This window comes from Thalia democratica, chromosome 4 (genome assembly GCF_965202585.1).
Source record: "Thalia democratica chromosome 4, ktThaDemo2.hap1.1, whole genome shotgun sequence".
Taxonomy (NCBI): domain Eukaryota; kingdom Metazoa; phylum Chordata; class Thaliacea; order Salpida; family Salpidae; genus Thalia; species Thalia democratica.
In genome coordinates, this window is record NC_139168.1 from 79,598,084 (window position 1) to 79,618,487 (window position 20,404).

General features: G+C 25.6%; 2 protein-coding genes across 2 annotated transcripts; both read right to left on the reverse strand.

The window, feature by feature from the left end:
* Window positions 1–292: 292 nt before the first annotated feature.
* LOC145833665 (serine/threonine-protein kinase pim-3-like) lies at window positions 293–2,234 on the reverse strand. The gene is made up of 5 exons (XM_082940814.1): window positions 2,165–2,234; window positions 1,824–1,955; window positions 1,453–1,598; window positions 848–991; window positions 293–583 (listed from the first exon to the last, which is right to left on the reverse strand). The coding sequence occupies exons 1-5, from the start codon at window positions 2,232–2,234 to the stop codon at window positions 293–295; spliced, it is 783 nt and encodes a 260-aa protein (XP_082796940.1).
* Window positions 2,235–14,632: 12,398 nt separating this feature from the next.
* On the reverse strand, window positions 14,633–16,574 carry LOC145833666 (serine/threonine-protein kinase pim-3-like). Its single transcript, XM_082940815.1, has 5 exons — window positions 16,505–16,574; window positions 16,164–16,295; window positions 15,793–15,938; window positions 15,188–15,331; window positions 14,633–14,923 (listed from the first exon to the last, which is right to left on the reverse strand). The coding sequence occupies exons 1-5, from the start codon at window positions 16,572–16,574 to the stop codon at window positions 14,633–14,635; spliced, it is 783 nt and encodes a 260-aa protein (XP_082796941.1).
* Window positions 16,575–20,404: the final 3,830 nt, after the last annotated feature.

Below are 20,404 nucleotides of genomic sequence, written 5' to 3' on the forward strand. Positions count from 1 at the left end.
TATATTAGTTTTGAATATTATAGTTTGAGAAACTTCTAATTTAGAAACTGTTTTTATAAATTTCAGTAGGTTTCTTTACAGCTAATCGAATTGGAAAACATGTTGTTATTTTTACAACTAAATATTAAGGGCTATCTAAAATTTTAATAAGAGTTGGAATATAAATCAAATAGCAACACATTCTGCTAATGTAGTTTATTAAAGCAAAAAATTCATAACGAAAAAAAACTAATCAAACTGAATAATCGTATAACTTTTTTAGAGAAGTAATTGTATAACTGAACACAAAATTTTATCGTCTCATCCATCCATGCTTCATCAACTTCTGGTGCGTGAAGGTTTCGCTGAAAACGTCATTCAGCATTTCAGTGATAAATTTGTTGAACTTCAATGTGCTCTTATCCCTCGGCACCTTGAAGTCCTTCTTGACATCATCGTCATCGTCGAAGATGAAATCACCTTCCACCATCAGGTACACGGAGACCAGCATTCCGAAGATGTCGGCGTCCTTGTATGTTTTCTCCTGGATTATTCCCGGAGATCTGTATCCTTGCGTGCCAACGCAGTTCCAGTTTTCAAACGGCTTTAAAAAAATTTAATAACGTTAGATTTTTTGGCATTTACCAAGTTTTGAGATCATTTTAACAATTGTAGGTAGTAATTTTATATAAATATTTAGTATCTTTTCTTTTAAGTTTTGTAAACCTTAAATTGAATATTTATGTAAATTAAATTAAATTTACTAAAGTTTTTATTAAGTTATCTGTATATTTAAATATAGTTATTAAAAAAAATTAAAACTTTATATAACTAAGTAAACGTAGTAATGTGTCTAAACAAAACTGACCTTATCGCTTTCTATGTGAGTGCATCCGAAATCAACGAATTTCACTTCAATGTCGCCTTCATGTTCTCTTATTAGTATGTTGTCTAATTTAACGTCCAAATGGTAGACCCCCTTCTGGTTCATGCGATTGATCGTTTTGTACGCCTAGAAAAAAATTGTTGGTTTTAAATCAGTTTAAAATTATCATAAATAGCACAAGTTAATTATAAGTTATAAGTGGTTATCTACTGGATACGGATCATATGTACTTTTCAAGTGATTCTTGTAACATATAGTGTAAGGTTCGAAAATTGACTTTAATCAACCTCTGCTTTTTCTTGCTTAATACAAGTATTATTTTTAAGTCAGGATCCGGTCGGATCCGGATCCAGCTAATTTGAAAAATTTATCCTGATCGAGGAGGGTTATAATTTTAAAAAAGTCGGAATCCGGATACTAGATTACAATAACTTATTTAATTTTTAGCTTAGATACTTTTTTAGTTGTAACTTTTTAATATAAGTGAATATTTTAGTAGTTGGTAGTAATTCAAAATTAATTCTGCCATAGTTTTATTAACAAACAATTATACAAAGAACATATCTTTAAATTTAAAATTATCAAACCTTCTTGAACAACAGCTTCGCATTCTTCTCATCCATGTATTCATGCTTGTCTAAATAAGCTGAAATATCTTTGAAACCGTCCAGGTATTCCATCACTATGATGTAGTAGTCCTCATAAGTGTACCAGTCTTTTAGTTTCACTATATCTGTTTAATATTGATTATTTTTAGTTTTAAAATGTTTAACATCTTTGTGATCATTGTTTATGTTCTTTTTTTTTGCATGCCAAACGTAGGCATTATAGACATTGATACTGACATCATGACTAAATTGAAAGACATGCAAAAGAAAGAAAAAAAAAAAAGTTAAGTATAAGTGATTTCTAGAGAAAAGAAAATAATGTTGAAGGATAAGGCAAACGAAATTCTTACTATTTTCCAAGACTGTTCCTTTCACTGCCCCTAATACTTTTTGGTGTTTTTCAACTTCCTCAGGGATTCCAGTAACATTTTTCATAGAACAATATTTTATTGCAACTTTGAGGTTTTCGTGTTTCGGCATGCCTGTGAACAAATGCATTTTACAAATAATCAATATTGTAAAATCTAAATTATCAAAAAGCTGATGAAAATTATTTAAGAAACTTATTTTTAGTTATTTTAATCATAAGTTATTACAGATTAATAACAACGTCAAAACTCAACATTTTTTTGAATTTTTACTCATAGACTTTTAATTTTAACAGAAGTAGTAATTCCAATTACTCAATTACCTATAAACACTGCCCCGTGTCCTCCCCATCCGATGCATTTATCAGTAATCTTGTATTTGTGGAAAAACATTTTATTAGTACTGGAGTATTTCAAATGATAGTCATCAACAGTCAGTTCGCTTTTGTCGGGTAGCTTCAATGTTTGTGTTACGCATTTTCCCGGTCAGTTTTACATTTTTTAGCTATGACTGTTACTGGTTGTATGTTTTTTCGTTTGTTTATTATTGGTACCATTTCGTATTTTACGATAGCTTGTTAAGTGAAGTTTTACTAAAGTTCTGTGTTGTAAAGTAAGTTTTACTTTTATATAAATAAAGCAAAAGTTGAGTTTGTCAGCTTAATATAATTTATTAGTTTGATTTTCATTAGAAGAAATAGGTAAATTAGTTAAGTAAATAAATGAAGTTTAAAGAAAGTAAAAAGTAAACTTACAAAGCATTTGTTTACTGTAGTTTGCATAGTAACAAAAAATGTTGTGAAAATTTAGATAAAAATAAAAAATGCATTTGAAAGGGCATATTACGTAAGATGTATATTTTAAAGAAAAAAAAAGTTTCGCTCAGTATTAGTCCGGCTAAGCTTTTAGGGTGGAGGCGGGGACGTGGTGGCCCTTGAAGAGCGACAGCGTGTGGTGAAAAACCCGTAAATTTTTTAAATTATTTTTTTTCTAAAATCGATATGGTGCAATCTTGTGGATTTGCGACACCTAGCGGATAAAAAAATTAGAAATTTAACTTTGATTTTTATTTAAAATAAACTAATTTCGCGATGTGTTTAAAATTCGTAATCAATTAGGCAGTTTTACAATTTTTTTAAAAGTCAGAGCTTAAAAACCTCGGAAACTTCTTTATGATAAAGTAAAGGTTTACAGTTTTATATTAAATTAAAGATTAACGTTTTTATAATGAAGTAAAGTCTAAATTTTAACAAGGTTTTTAACGTTAACAAGTTATACTGCATATATTATAAAATCTATGAAAAACTGTGAAAATTTATCGATTCTTATCGTTTTTTAAGCGAATGAGATATGTTAATTTTATTTAAACTCTAACAATATAAATAACAAACTATTTAAAAGGTAACATATATTGAAGCTATTACAGGTATTACATACAAAGTAAAGTTTCATGTTTAACTGTTTTAATTGTTTTTTTTTTTTTTTGAAAACGGATAAACTTAATAATAAATGCATATTTCTAAGTACAACATTTATAAAACAGCATTCATTACAATTACATTAAGGCAATGGAGTACAATACAAAACCAGAAAAATTGGGTTTGAATCTTTATATTAAGCTTAAACTCAGCGAAATTTTTATTATCAGGCTTCTTATACATAACTCGTAATTACTTGTCCTTTACAGTTTAAATAATATTTTTGTTTGATAGTACAACTGTTTTAAATAAATGTAGCCCGCCTAAAACTTTTCTTCTATGTTCCGCGAGCAACTACTTCTAGCAAAATTAATCTAACACTTGTAAAAAGCTGCCCTCTACTTTACTCATTTATGACAACTAATTTATCTTGTAAACATTATTGTTATGTTCTTTTTAAAGTTTGCAGTTTGTTTTAACACGCTCAAACGTATTTTAAAAAAGCTATACATAAAAGCTGTATCTTAAATTAAGAAAAGCTGTATAGAAATCAGTAAAAGCTTAGAAGTAGAGCAACGAATAAAACTTATAAAAAGTTATTAACTCATGTTTGTTTGTTATTCAAAAAACGAGATTTTTAAGTAAATTTTCTGTCTATGTATGAACTCAAGTTAAATTTATTAAAAATTTTACAATAAAAATGATTTTTTTTTCAAAGCTTACAAAAGTTTCAGTAATTCTTCCACTTTCATTAAATACTAACGTACAAATTTTAAGGTTCGTATTTAACTAAACATAATTTTTTTTGAATCAAACATTGTTTATTTTATCTCTATTTGGAGTAAACTTTACATATAAATGCATCTAATTCTAAAACAGTAGTCATTACAGTCATAAAAGCAGATTAAGCGAGGCGATGGAGTAAAGTACCAACCCAGACAAAACGGGTCTGAATCTTGGCAAAACTTATATCGAGCTTAATTTTACATTAAATTTTTATTATAATTATCAGGCTCTTAATATTTAATTTGTAACCACTTATCCTTTATAGTTTAAAATCGTGTTTCTTATTGATAATACAATTATTTCATGTAAGCCCGCGGAAACTTTTTATATATTCTGCTCGCAACTCTTTCTAAAAAGAATGGCCTTTTATCTATAAAATGCATTTTTTATAAAATCCTTGTATTTTACTCGTCTAAATAAATAGTCTATCTTCTAAATAGTATCAATATATTTTTATTATAAAATGTATCATCTATGTCTGGTGTACTACCTGACAAAAAGCAAGTCGATTTTGTTATGTGCAAATTATAAGTAGTTTATAAAAAATATCACTGTAAAGTAATGTTCAAAAAATGTACAAATAATAGAAATTAAAAGTAGAACGGATTTTACATTAAAGTATGTATTTTGATTTTAAAATTAGCCGAAATAAAATAAACTAAAAATTAAATAAACTCTACTTAACAATTTATCTTTCAACTTGTCATAAGCAAGAAGCTAAATGTCTATTAATCGAAAGTTTGAAAAAGTAGCTATAGCCAGTTAACATAAGCTTTAATTCTTTTTGAAAAAGATTCATTTAAGCACTGACTATGTCTTTGACCGAAACTTAGTTTGTAAAATAAAATCTTGAAAGAATAAATTCATTATTTCCCCTATAGTAGCTAGCTAAGTGCTTTATCTAAACTCGAAATCGTTAAACTTAACATAATAATTCTAAAAGTTAAGTATTGAGTACACAGAGATTTTATAGAAACTAAATACCTATACAATAAATATATCTTTAGACCCCAAATAACATTATACAAGAAAGTATTTTTGTAGTTTTTTGTGTACGCAAAAACGTATATGTGTTTAAAGTTGTTTTAATTTAGTTGAAAATTAACTAAAAGGCTTGCGTTAAGTTAAAAATAATGAGCTGAAACAATTTTTTTATTAATTTAAATGACACAAAAGTTTGTTGTTAAAATTTGTTGGTATACTGTAACTTTCTAACAAAATTTATGTATAGTTTGGCAGTTTTAAATTCATCAAAGAGCTGCGTTTAAAGTTTTAAAAAAATATTTGGTATCCAGTTAAACTTCTCAATAACAGGTTCAGAATGATAAAGTAAAAACTAATAAATAATTTTTACTTATTTAAGCTATAATTTTCAGCTTCAAGCTGAGTAAAAAAAATTGTATTTTCTCGCGTTCATGTGATTTCTTTAGCAATTTTATTACTTTTATAAGTTTATTATATAACTTGTAACTTATTTTGGTAATATAATGCACTGACGAAAGTCAAAATGTACGAAATACAACCAGGCTTGGTAGAAACAATTTCCAGCAAAGTTGCCATAAAAAGTGTCATTCGACTTTAGAACAAGTTAATTTCATTTATACTGTAAAAATCTGATTTCATTACATAAAATTAGTAGCTTTTAACTTCCCAAGTTGCCAAAACACGACATTGTTAGAGTAAATATTTGCAGTAGCCAATAACACGATTTAAACATTGTTTATTTTACAACAATTTAGTTTTAAAATAGGATATTTTAGTGATAGCTGCAGACCGCGGTAACCTTTATAAAGTGCGGCCCGTGAATAACTTAAGAATAAGAAAAATGACTCTTTAATTGTAAAGTCTGCCAATTTAACTGATAAGGAAATGCTGCTACTACAAAACTTTTAATTTAAATTAACAGGTTCAACAGATATTCTTTTGAAATTAACACATATTCAGTTTTTTTAGGAAAAATTCGTAATAAATTTTTGTTATGCTTTCACACCAGAGCCCTACAGTGTAATTTGACCTGAGAACCTAAACAAATCACATTATATTTTAACAACATGTTCATAGTTTATAAACAAACACGAAGAAATTGGCAAAGCAGGTCCTTTTAAAATACATACTTGGACAGCTAAATATTTCAGTTCAAACACCGTTGATAAAGAAAACAATTTTTTCTTGGCACCTTAACTAGTTTCGTAAAAGCTACCCATCAGTAACGATATTTACAACTTATGTAATTAACAACTGCAAGACTACCAGGATAAAAAATCAGTACATACTAATTACCTCTTTAAATATAATCTAGCTTGTGCAAACGAAATATGCAGTCAACATATACGACTTTGGTAAACGGATTATGCTTACAACGACTTATTAAACGTTTTGGTCTTTACCCTTTTGATGCATATTTAACTTTTTATAACAGTTTTAGTAAGGGACTATTTCTTATCAGAATTATGCAGTGCACAAATAATTGTAAATACAAAAAAAATTAAATTGATTTTTGAACTTTTGTAACCTTATGTAATTCTGTAACTTTATTTTAGATAAAAAACAGTTTATAACAGAACACAATTTATTTAATACAAGAAAAAAACATAATATTTGAAGATTGGATTCATTCCATGTTTTTCACACGTCCAACGTCAGCAACAAATAGAAGACCACCGGAGAGACCTGTAAGAATAATATATAATTAATAAACCGGAAAAATTATTGATGCTTTTTAAACTAAAAATTAGTAATATTTCATTTAATAATTAAATCATATTAGTGAACAGATGCCGTTAAAAGTGGCTGAAACTCAAAAAGCAACGTAACATGTAATAAAAAAGCATCCAACAAACTTGTAGCTTTTGCAGTCAAAACAACAGTTTATTAACAATTTACAAATAAAAAAATGCAAGCAAGCAATACAAACTAATTTAATTCATTAATTTTAATAACTATACGTGTTCAAAGTTTAACTAAAATCATATAACTTAGCTATTAAATACCACAAAGAAATAAATTATAGTTCTGTGAAACAAAATAGCTTCCACAGCTTCAAACTTTTTAATAACCTCTATTTCACAAGTACTATATTTTAGTCTCTTTAAAATTAATTGTAGACTTGTAACAAAAATTATAGTAAAACAATCAAAAAACATACAAGTTTAAAATGTTAGCTACAAAATCTACATGTTATTGAAAATTAACACCAGCTTTTAAATTTGACTTAAGTCAGTTTATCTTAAAGCTTATAAAATTTATACATATGTAAACAACAAATAAATAAAGACGTTTGAATGATTAAAATTAACAACACTTTTTACTTTTAACAAGTTTGATTGAGCAATGCTTACAAATCTTAAATAACTTATTTTCTTTACAAAAGATAATAAATACTCAAAAAATTAATTAATAAAACAAAAATTTGAGTAAATTTGAAAAAAATAATTATAATAGCAATCGACACAAACGATATAAAATTTATAAATTATAAAATCTAAATAAGATAATTAGAAGGAGCATAGACTATTTAAAAGCTTTATTTTTCAATCATAGTTGTCACAACTGTTATTAAATTTAGTAAAGAAAAAGTTATTTACATTAAAACAGATTAAAATATTATAGTAAATTGGACAAAATAAAATGAGAAAATACTGCACCATTTGTTGGTCTAGTAATTTAAACAAATGTAATTTTAATAATTCTCAAATTTGCTATGATACACCGCTAAGATAAACATATATTGAATTTTGGTTAAATTAATAAATACATATTTTTTCTTATGTTCAAAATAAACAGTCGATTTATAAATCAAAACTCTATTTAACTATAAAAAACACCAAGCACTAAAAAAACACTTTGGATTTATTAAAAAAATTTCAGTATCAGATTATTTTTTCTATATGTTTAACAAAACAGTTTTTAAATTATTTGTAATTGTAAACACTTACTTATTGTTCCACTTCGCACAATTTATGATATTTAGTGACAGAGAGGTCCACCGGTTCCGCTTCAGTGATTTGGCATCGGTGAACCAATTCAAGACACTGAAAAAAAAATTATAAATATTACAATTCATAGAGTTGATTTAAACTGGTATTAAATATTTAGTAAAGCATTTTATTTAAACACAATAGATATATAGAATATGTAAAAATTTGTGGCCACATTGTTAAATATTAAGCATGTTCCATCACAATTATCATTGTTTCGTTATGATTTTCTTATTGAATCACTAGTTAAATAAACTTCACTTATTCTTTTAACAAAAAAAAAGTATAATGTGCAACAGTTGTATGAAAAATGTTAGCAGGAATAATTAAAACGACATATTCTGTAAAAAAAGTTTTGAGGCTATTGTTCTGATAAGTTCAAATTTCTTATTAAACTGAACTGTATAATTATTTCTTGACATACAGATTAATATGTCAAGTTGACTAAAAGGTTTGTTGTAGATGAAAAGTTTATAGAAGTTCAAATGACCAGTTTGTAGAGAGCATATTTATCTTTTAGGGTTATAAACTTTGTAAATTGAAACTGTGAAAAACACTCTTAAAAGTTTTAATGATTTTAAACAACTAGTTTTTGTAATATGTACTATGATTACTTAATTTAAACTACTGATATGAAAACACACTGTTCAAATATTACTTACATTTCAGGCCACCTGTATTAAACAATAAATTTTACTACTATTTTTTATGCTTTACTACACCACTATACATATTAAACACAACATTATAAGATACTAAGTTTTACAAGTACCATATTTTAGTCTCTTTAAACTTAATTGTAGATTTGTATACAATATATACAAGTTAACATGTAATAAAAAAGCATCCAACAAACTTGTAGCTTTTGCAGTCAAAACTACAGTTTGATAAAAATTGACAAAAAATTAAATGCAAGCGAGCAATACAAACTAAATAAATTTATTAATTTTAATAATTATATGTGTTTAAAGTTTAAATAAAATCATATAACTTATAAATAAAGACGTTTGAATGATTTAAATTACCATTTTATTGAAATTAACAACACTTTTTACTTTTAACAAGTTTGTTTGAGCAATGCTTACATATCTTAACTAACTTATTTTCCTTTCAAAAGATGATAAATACTCACATAATTAATTTACCAAACGAAAATTCGAGTTTAAATTATTAAAATAGAAATCAAAACAAACAAATGAAATTAATCAATTATCAAACCTAAATAAGATTATCAGAAGGAGCATACACTATTTAAAAGCTTTAAAATTTAATCATAGTTGTTGCAACTGCTAATAACTTTTTCTCTACTAAATTTAAGTACATTAAAACAGTTTAATATATTATAAAAAATTTGACAAAATTTACATTGCTCAATATGAGAAAATACTGCTCTATTTGTTGGTTTAGTAAGTTAATCATATATAACTTTAATAGTTATCAAGTTTGCTATGATAGACCGCTAAGATAAACGTTTTACTTTACTTTGATTGTATCAATGAAAACATCTTTTTTCTTATGTTTAAAATAGACAGTAAATTTATAAATCAAAACTCTATTTAACCATAAAAATACCCCAAGCACTAAAGAAACACTTTGGATTTATTACAAAAAATTCAGTATCAGATTATTTTCTTTAAGTTGAACAAAACAGTTTTTAAATTATTTGTAATTGTAAATACTTACTTATTGTTTCACTTTGCATAATCAATGAGATCTAGTGACAGAGAGGTCCACCGGATCCACATTAGTGATTTGTCATGGTCAATAATGCAATTTAAGAACAGAAACTGAAAAAAAAACAAAGTTATAAATAGTATAATACATAAAGTTGATTTAAACTGGTATTTTTATTAAAATAGTCATGTGTGTGCATGTCTAACAACTTAAGTAAAGTACACACAACTGTTTTGCAAACAGAGATATTAAATTTGTATAAAAAATCATAAAAATATTACTTATTAAAAATGTGTTTTATTCATTATTATACAAACAACTTGGTTTACATTTAAAATAATTCTCATAGTATAAAAACAACATTGCCACTCTTTAAAACAAAAAACTATCCTTAGTGACCTTGTACAGTCCTAAGTCATCCTGTGCTTTTTTTTCAAATCATATTGAAAATCTTAATTTAATTGAAATAAACTTTTCAAATCAATATAAATCATGTTTTAAAACAAAACAGGTTATAAAATATCAAAACATTGTTACTTGACCAACTTTATCTGTATCAAGGTCTAGAAAAAACTGGCCTAAGACTTTTAAAAACATAAAACTATTTTGATTTGTCCTTTCTCAACCTTAGATTTAAAAAATTCAAACTCTGCTGAACAATATTAAGTATTTTGAATGTATGGCAAGCATGATACAAAATACTTATAAACTTTTGGTGAAAATGTAAGGTTTTCAAAATTATATCTTTTTTTACAACATTATACTTATACAAAGATAAAATGTTTTAAAAACAAGTGTTGATTAAATAAAAGTAATTTTATACATTTAGATATATAAATGTAAAAGTACTGGGTGTAAGGGACAGGGGTGGGGGCTTATAAATTTATATGCTCATCTGTTTACCAGAGGTCTTAACTACTTTATCTACTTTATAGATAGCTGATTTATAAATTAAATGTTATATGTCATCAGTCACATAAAGGTTAGAATTTTTTTCTATACCCTTAATAGGTTTTAACCAAAACACTATGTTAAAATTTTAGCATGGGTGCCATACTTTCAGAAAAAAAGAATAGTTTAAGTTTGTGTATCAGGTTAAAACTTTTTTTTATAAACTTATAAACAGTTATATAAAAAGTTATCTACTGCTATGATTAAATAATATGTTAATGAAACTAAAACTTTTAGCTTTTGTGTTTTACCAGGTAAAATGTATTATACTGTTATCTTAATCTTCAAATTACATACATGGTTTGTCTTATAGTATGGATCTGTTTGATATATAAGAGTTAAACAACTCTAAGTTGTAGTTAATAATACTATTATTAAAACATACTCACCACTGTACTATACCAAAAACTTGCAGAAATAATTTTATTGGGTGGGTTGTAGAAGAAGATATTGTTGTAAACAAACTTTCAAAACACTAGGTGCTTATTTCGTTTTAATAAGTATTCGCTGTTCAAATACTAGTTTTATTACTTACAAAACCACTGTACGAAACCCAATTTACAATTTAATTTAAAAAACTTTTTACGTTTAAAATGACCAAACTATACAATTAAAAGTCAAAAAAATTAAATTCTTGCAATATTCACAAATTTCAACATACTATCAAAAAATTACAAAATGTAAAATTTGACTAATAAACTAGGTTTTAATAAAAACATTTTTTGATTAATTTTTAATAGATTTCTTTATAAAAATTGTTACAACAGAAGTATTTATTTTCACATCTAAAAACTCGCACAAATAGAAGTTTAAGTACGTTTGTATAATGTTTCAATTTTGTTAAAAAATAGAGTAGTTTTATCCGTGAAAAACTATGTGGATGAAAGCTTAACTTCAAAACAGGAAAAGAAAGCAGTTACTTATTAATGTTATATTTACCAGACCAAAAAAGTACCAAAAAATAAGTTTAATAATTTTTGTTTAACAATACATATGGTTGGAAAAATTAATGTTTTGCTTTAAAATTTAAAGAATATTATAATTTATTTTAGGAATTTTTACATAACAGTGTATACCATATATTTTGAAAAAATAAAAGCGTCAATAAACCTAACCAAGTTAAAATGTCTTATTTTTGTATGTCTATAAAAATAAACAGTAATTAAGTTGGTGTCTATTGTTAATGTTATTTTAGTTTATAAACTTTTCAGTTGTTGGTTTTATAAGTAAACATGTGAAACTGCGGTTAATTTTCTTAATGATACTTGTAAAAATTAATAATTTAAAACTTAACTTTTATCAGTACTTGTGCAATTGATATAAAAACTTCTAACTGAAATATAAAATTAATTCAATAATTGCTTACTTAGATGCTTTAAACAGCTTTCTTATTATATGAATATAATTTATTAAACTTTAGTAAAAGAAATAAAAATGTTACATAATAAAGTTAAATAAGCATTTGTAAGCAAGTTTTAAAATTTTCTAGTAACTAATATTGTTTCCTACAATAAAATTAATGTAAAAAAAACTTACAAAACGAATAGTAAAAACTTTTATTTTAAACTAGACTGTCATTTAATTTTTTTTTAAACTTGAAAAATTTTATTGCTTTGCCACTACTTACTTTTCACTAAATATGTAATGTTGTTCTAAGCAGCTTTCGAAATGACTAGCAGCTAAAATAGAAACATTGAAAAAAAAATCAATTTTAAAAGCTTTAAAACAAGCATATTAATTTAAACTATATACACTTGTAATAAAATGAATGAAACACTTTGACATTTTTCGGTCCAGTTTTTACTTAAAGTTTTTATTAAAAGTAAGAGCATTGTTATCATTATTTAAAAAGTGTTTCGTACAATGTATAATTTACAAGGTATACACAGATTTATATTGCAAATGAAGATTTAAAGTAAAATGTGAATTTAGAAAACAAAAAAACTAAAAAGATTGCTAAAAAAGTTCGAAAATAAATTAGTTATGTTAGTTTATTATTTAAATAAATAAACTGCTAAGATTAATGTCTAGCTACATAAGTTTAGCAGTTATAAGTCTGTGAACTTTGTATGTTGTATAGTATCTACAAAGTTACAATAAATATAATTTTTTTTTAATTACATATTGAACTTTTCTTCAAATCATGTTGAAAAATAACTTGCAATTTTTAATTTTTATCGAAATTATTTACAAAACTCACACAAATATACGTTTTAGAATGTTTGTATTATTTTTCAATTTTTGAAAAAATAAAGTAAAATCATATCTCAGTCGTTTTGAAAATATTGTTAAACTAAATTAAATTAAATTAAATTAATATTAGAAAATATATAACTGTCGTGTTAGTAATCAACCAAAAATATTATAGTTTAAAATTATACTAATTTAATATTAATTTTTATTTTGAGTTGAAGAATTTGAAAACAACTACATAGCTATTGCAAATTTAGATAAATTATATGGCAAAATACCATAAACTTAATAAGTATTGACTGAATTAAGTTTTACTCAAACTGGGTTTTAGTTTAATGCAATGTTCTTAAGTATTTTTGTGTATGAGTGATTTTTTATTATGTCTTAGACAATTTTATAAATTAATTGTACTTGTTTGATGCTGTAGATTATATTTTTACTTGTTTAATTTAATCAACTAAAATGATAACAATAGCACTAATTTAACCAACTTCTAAATTTGTAATCGTAACTTTTTTTTTTCTATAATTCAGTTATTTAAATATATATGGACCAATTGCCAAAGTTTTATTCTTTAATTTAGCTGTAATCAATATATTTTTAAGATTTTTTTTTATAAATTCTATTTTTTTTACTTATTTTAAGATGTGATTAACACCTTTGAAATTTACTAACAATTAAAGTAGGAGTCTATAAAAAATATTGATTTCACAAGCTTAACAATAAGCGTAATTTATTATAATAAAGATTCAAATTTCTTTTTATTTGAATTTTGTTTCAAAAAGTTTGTGTTTGGCGTTAAGTTATTATCAATATTTTACTTTGCGAATACAATATTTTCAATATAAATTTATTGAATTGAAAATTTTTAAGGTTCACAACATGTTGAGTGAATAACTTTTGTTTACATTTACTTTTTTACGTATATACTTTTAAATACTTAATAACAAAAAACAATGGTTAAATTAATTAGTTGGACTTTAAACAATTCATCAAACGATTTTTTAAACTATACTACTTTTTTATAATCCTATAATATTAAAAGCTTTTAGTGCTTCTAGTTCCCTAAAAAATAAAAAATAAAAATTTGATATATAAAGAGTATAACAAAGTTTCTAATACTTTTAAAGTATAAAAGGAAATACTTGCAAACAAGATCGCAAGAATTCAAAAAAAAAAATGGTCGAAAAGCTGCCGGGACATTTCGCAAAACGCAATATTTGTGTATTTTGAACGCTAGGTCGGAATTTCGCCCGATTTTAATTCAAATTCTTATTTGGTAAAAATTATATTTTTAAATTAGATTTTTACTTGTTTGCTATCTAAAAAGTAAACACGTTTCTAATTAATTCAAACATATTTTATTTCATATAAACAAAAACATACTAAACGCTTTGTCTTGCTTCATAGATGGCATATTTAATGTTTATATTAAGTGTTTAAATCATTTTTATGTATGTTAAACGCTTAGAAATATTTATAAGGTATGATATACAAACTTATATTAGTTTTGAATATTATAGTTTGAGAAACTTCTAATTTAGAAACTGTTTTTATAAATTTCAGTAGGTTTCTTTACAGCTAATCGAATTGGAAAACATGTTGTTATTTTTACAACTAAATATTAAGGGCTATCTAAAATTTTAATAAGAGTTGGAATATAAATCAAATAGCAACACATTCTGCTAATGTAGTTTATTAAAGCAAAAAATTCATAACGAAAAAAAACTAATCAAACTGAATAATCGTATAACTTTTTTAGAGAAGTAATTGTATAACTGAACACAAAATTTTATCGTCTCATCCATCCATGCTTCATCAACTTCTGGTGCGTGAAGGTTTCGCTGAAAACGTCATTCAGCATTTCAGTGATAAATTTGTTGAACTTCAATGTGCTCTTATCCCTCGGCACCTTGAAGTCCTTCTTGACATCATCGTCATCGTCGAAGATGAAATCACCTTCCACCATCAGGTACACGGAGACCAGCATTCCGAAGATGTCGGCGTCCTTGTATGTTTTCTCCTGGATTATTCCCGGAGATCTGTATCCTTGCGTGCCAACGCAGTTCCAGTTTTCAAACGGCTTTAAAAAAATTTAATAACGTTAGATTTTTTGGCATTTACCAAGTTTTGAGATCATTTTAACAATTGTAGGTAGTAATTTTATATAAATATTTAGTATCTTTTCTTTTAAGTTTTGTAAACCTTAAATTGAATATTTATGTAAATTAAATTAAATTTACTAAAGTTTTTATTAAGTTATCTGTATATTTAAATATAGTTATTAAAAAAAATTAAAACTTTATATAACTAAGTAAACGTAGTAATGTGTCTAAACAAAACTGACCTTATCGCTTTCTATGTGAGTGCATCCGAAATCAACGAATTTCACTTCAATGTCGCCTTCATGTTCTCTTATTAGTATGTTGTCTAATTTAACGTCCAAATGGTAGACCCCCTTCTGGTTCATGCGATTGATCGTTTTGTACGCCTAGAAAAAAATTGTTGGTTTTAAATCAGTTTAAAATTATCATAAATAGCACAAGTTAATTATAAGTTATAAGTGGTTATCTACTGGATACGGATCATATGTACTTTTCAAGTGATTCTTGTAACATATAGTGTAAGGTTCGAAAATTGACTTTAATCAACCTCTGCTTTTTCTTGCTTAATACAAGTATTATTTTTAAGTCAGGATCCGGTCGGATCCGGATCCAGCTAATTTGAAAAATTTATCCTGATCGAGGAGGGTTATAATTTTAAAAAAGTCGGAATCCGGATACTAGATTACAATAACTTATTTAATTTTTAGCTTAGATACTTTTTTAGTTGTAACTTTTTAATATAAGTGAATATTTTAGTAGTTGGTAGTAATTCAAAATTAATTCTGCCATAGTTTTATTAACAAACAATTATACAAAGAACATATCTTTAAATTTAAAATTATCAAACCTTCTTGAACAACAGCTTCGCATTCTTCTCATCCATGTATTCATGCTTGTCTAAATAAGCTGAAATATCTTTGAAACCGTCCAGGTATTCCATCACTATGATGTAGTAGTCCTCATAAGTGTACCAGTCTTTTAGTTTCACTATATCTGTTTAATATTGATTATTTTTAGTTTTAAAATGTTTAACATCTTTGTGATCATTGTTTATGTTCTTTTTTTTTGCATGCCAAACGTAGGCATTATAGACATTGATACTGACATCATGACTAAATTGAAAGACATGCAAAAGAAAGAAAAAAAAAAAAGTTAAGTATAAGTGATTTCTAGAGAAAAGAAAATAATGTTGAAGGATAAGGCAAACGAAATTCTTACTATTTTCCAAGACTGTTCCTTTCACTGCCCCTAATACTTTTTGGTGTTTTTCAACTTCCTCAGGGATTCCAGTAACATTTTTCATAGAACAATATTTTATTGCAACTTTGAGGTTTTCGTGTTTCGGCATGCCTGTGAACAAATGCATTTTACAAATAATCAATATTGTAAAATCTAAATTATCAAAAAGCTGATGAAAATTATTTAAGAAACTTATTTTTAGTTATTTTAATCATAAGTTATTACAGATTAATAACAACGTCAAAACTCAACATTTTTTTGAATTTTTACTCATAGACTTTTAATTTTAACAGAAGTAGTAATTCCAATTACTCAATTACCTATAAACACTGCCCCGTGTCCTCCCCATCCGATGCATTTATCAGTAATCTTGTATTTGTGGAAAAACATTTTATTAGTACTGGAGTATTTCAAATGATAGTCATCAACAGTCAGTTCGCTTTTGTCGGGTAGCTTCAATGTTTGTGTTACGCATTTTCCCGGTCAGTTTTACATTTTTTAGCTATGACTGTTACTGGTTGTATGTTTTTTCGTTTGTTTATTATTGGTACCATTTCGTATTTTACGATAGCTTGTTAAGTGAAGTTTTACTAAAGTTCTGTGTTGTAAAGTAAGTTTTACTTTTATATAAATAAAGCAAAAGTTGAGTTTGTCAGCTTAATATAATTTATTAGTTTGATTTTCATTAGAAGAAATAGGTAAATTAGTTAAGTAAATAAATGAAGTTTAAAGAAAGTAAAAAGTAAACTTACAAAGCATTTGTTTACTGTAGTTTGCATAGTAACAAAAAATGTTGTGAAAATTTAGATAAAAATAAAAAATGCATTTGAAAGGGCATATTACGTAAGATGTATATTTTAAAGAAAAAAAAAGTTTCGCTCAGTATTAGTCCGGCTAAGCTTTTAGGGTGGAGGCGGGGACGTGGTGGCCCTTGAAGAGCGACAGCGTGTGGTGAAAAACCCGTAAATTTTTTAAATTATTTTTTTTCTAAAATCGATATGGTGCAATCTTGTGGATTTGCGACACCTAGCGGATAAAAAAATTAGAAATTTAACTTTGATTTTTATTTAAAATAAACTAATTTCGCGATGTGTTTAAAATTCGTAATCAATTAGGCAGTTTTACAATTTTTTTAAAAGTCAGAGCATAAAAACCTCGGAAACTTCTTTATGATAAAGTAAAGGTTTACAGTTTTATATTAAATTAAAGATTAACGTTTTTATAATGAAGTAAAGTCTAAATTTTAACAAGGTTTTTAACGTTAACAAGTTATACTGCATATATTATAAAATCTATGAAAAACTGTGAAAATTTATCGATTCTTATCGTTTTTTAAGCGAATGAGATATGTTAATTTTATTTAAACTCTAACAATATAAATAACAAACTATTTAAAAGGTAACATATATTGAAGCTATTACAGGTATTACATACAAAGTAAAGTTTCATGTTTAACTGTTTTAATTGTTTTTTTTTTTTTTTGAAAACGGATAAACTTAATAATAAATGCATATTTCTAAGTACAACATTTATAAAACAGCATTCATTACAATTACATTAAGGCAATGGAGTACAATACAAAACCAGAAAAATTGGGTTTGAATCTTTATATTAAGCTTAAACTCAGCGAAATTTTTATTATCAGGCTTCTTATACATAACTCGTAATTACTTGTCCTTTACAGTTTAAATAATATTTTTGTTTGATAGTACAACTGTTTTAAATAAATGTAGCCCGCCTAAAACTTTTCTTCTATGTTCCGCGAGCAACTACTTCTAGCAAAATTAATCTAACACTTGTAAAAAGCTGCCCTCTACTTTACTCATTTATGACAACTAATTTATCTTGTAAACATTATTGTTATGTTCTTTTTAAAGTTTGCAGTTTGTTTTAACACGCTCAAACGTATTTTAAAAAAGCTATACATAAAAGCTGTATCTTAAATTAAGAAAAGCTGTATAGAAATCAGTAAAAGCTTAGAAGTAGAGCAACGAATAAAACTTATAAAAAGTTATTAACTCATGTTTGTTTGTTATTCAAAAAACGAGATTTTTAAGTAAATTTTCTGTCTATGTATGAACTCAAGTTAAATTTATTAAAAATTTTACAATAAAAATGATTTTTTTTTCAAAGCTTACAAAAGTTTCAGTAATTCTTCCACTTTCATTAAATACTAACGTACAAATTTTAAGGTTCGTATTTAACTAAACATAATTTTTTTTGAATCAAACATTGTTTATTTTATCTCTATTTGGAGTAAACTTTACATATAAATGCATCTAATTCTAAAACAGTAGTCATTACAGTCATAAAAGCAGATTAAGCGAGGCGATGGAGTAAAGTACCAACCCAGACAAAACGGGTCTGAATCTTGGCAAAACTTATATCGAGCTTAATTTTACAATAAATTTTTATTATAATTATCAGGCTCTTAATATTTAATTTGTAACCACTTATCCTTTATAGTTTAAAATCGTGTTTCTTATTGATAATACAATTATTTCATGTAAGCCCGCGGAAACTTTTTATATATTCTGCTCGCAACTCTTTCTAAAAAGAATGGCCTTTTATCTATAAAATGCATTTTTTATAAAATCCTTGTATTTTACTCGTCTAAATAAATAGTCTATCTTCTAAATAGTATCAATATATTTTTATTATAAAATGTATCATCTATGTCTGGTGTACTACCTGACAAAAAGCAAGTCGATTTTGTTATGTGCAAATTATAAGTAGTTTATAAAAAATATCACTGTAAAGTAATGTTCAAAAAATGTACAAATAATAGAAATTAAAAGTAGAACGGATTTTACATTAAAGTGTGTATTTTGATTTTAAAATTAGCCGAAATAAAATAAACTAAATATTAAATAAACTCTACTTAACAATTTATCTTTCAACTTGTCATAAGCAAGAAGCTAAATGTCTATTAATCGAAAGTTTGAAAAAGTAGCTATAGCCAGTTAACATAAGCTTTAATTCTTTTTGAAAAAGATTCATTTAAGCACTGACTATGTCTTTGACCGAAACTTAGTTTGTAAAATAAAATCTTGAAAGAATAAATTCATTATTTCCCCTATAGTAGCTAGCTAAGTGCTTTATCTAAACTCGAAATCGTTAAACTTAACATAACAATTCTAAAAGTTAAGTATTGAGTACACAGAGATTTTATAGAAACTAAATACCTATACAATAAATATATCTTTAGACCCCAAATAACATTATACAAGAAAGTATTTTTGTAGTTTTTTGTGTACGCAAAAACGTATATGTGTTTAAAGTTGTTTCAATTTAGTTGAAAATTAACTAAAAGGCTTGCGTTAAGTTAAAAATAATGAGCTGAAACAATTTTTTTATTAATTTAAATGACACAAAAGTTTCGTTGTTAAAATTTGTTGGTATACTGTAACTTTCTAACAAAATTTATGTATAGTTTGGCAGTTTTAAATTCATCAAAGAGCTGCGTTTAAAGTTTTAAAAAAATATTTGGTATCCAGTTAAACTTCTCAATAACAGGTTCAGAATGATAAAGTAAAAACTAATAAATAATTTTTACTTATTTAAGCTATAATTTTCAGCTTCAAGCTGAGTAAAAAAAATTGTATTTTCTCGCGTTCATGTGATTTCTTTAGCAATTTTATTACTTTTATAAGTTTATTATATAACTTGTAACTTATTTTGGTAATATAATGCACTGACGAAAGTCAAAATGTACGAAATACAACCAGGCTTGGTAGAAACAATTTCCAGCAAAGTTGCCATAAAAAGTGTCATTCGACTTTAGAACAAGTTAATTTCATTTATACTGTAAAAATCTGATTTCATTACATAAAATTAGTAGCTTTTAACTTCCCAAGTTGCCAAAACACGACATTGTTAGAGTAAATATTTGCAGTAGCCAATAACACGATTTAAATAACATTGTTTATTTTACAACAATTTAGTTTTAAAATAGGATATTTTAGTGATAGCTGCAGACCGCGGTAACCTTTATAAAGTGCGGCCCGTGAATAACTTAAGAATAAGAAAAATGACTCTTTAATTGTAAAGTCTGCCAATTTAACTGATAAGGAAATGCTGCAGCTACAAAACTTTTAATTTAAATTAACAGGTTCAACAGATATTCTTTTGAAATTAACACATATTCAGTTTTTTTAGGAAAAATTCGTAATAAATTTTTGTTATGTTTTCACACCAGAGCCCTACAGTGTTATTTGACG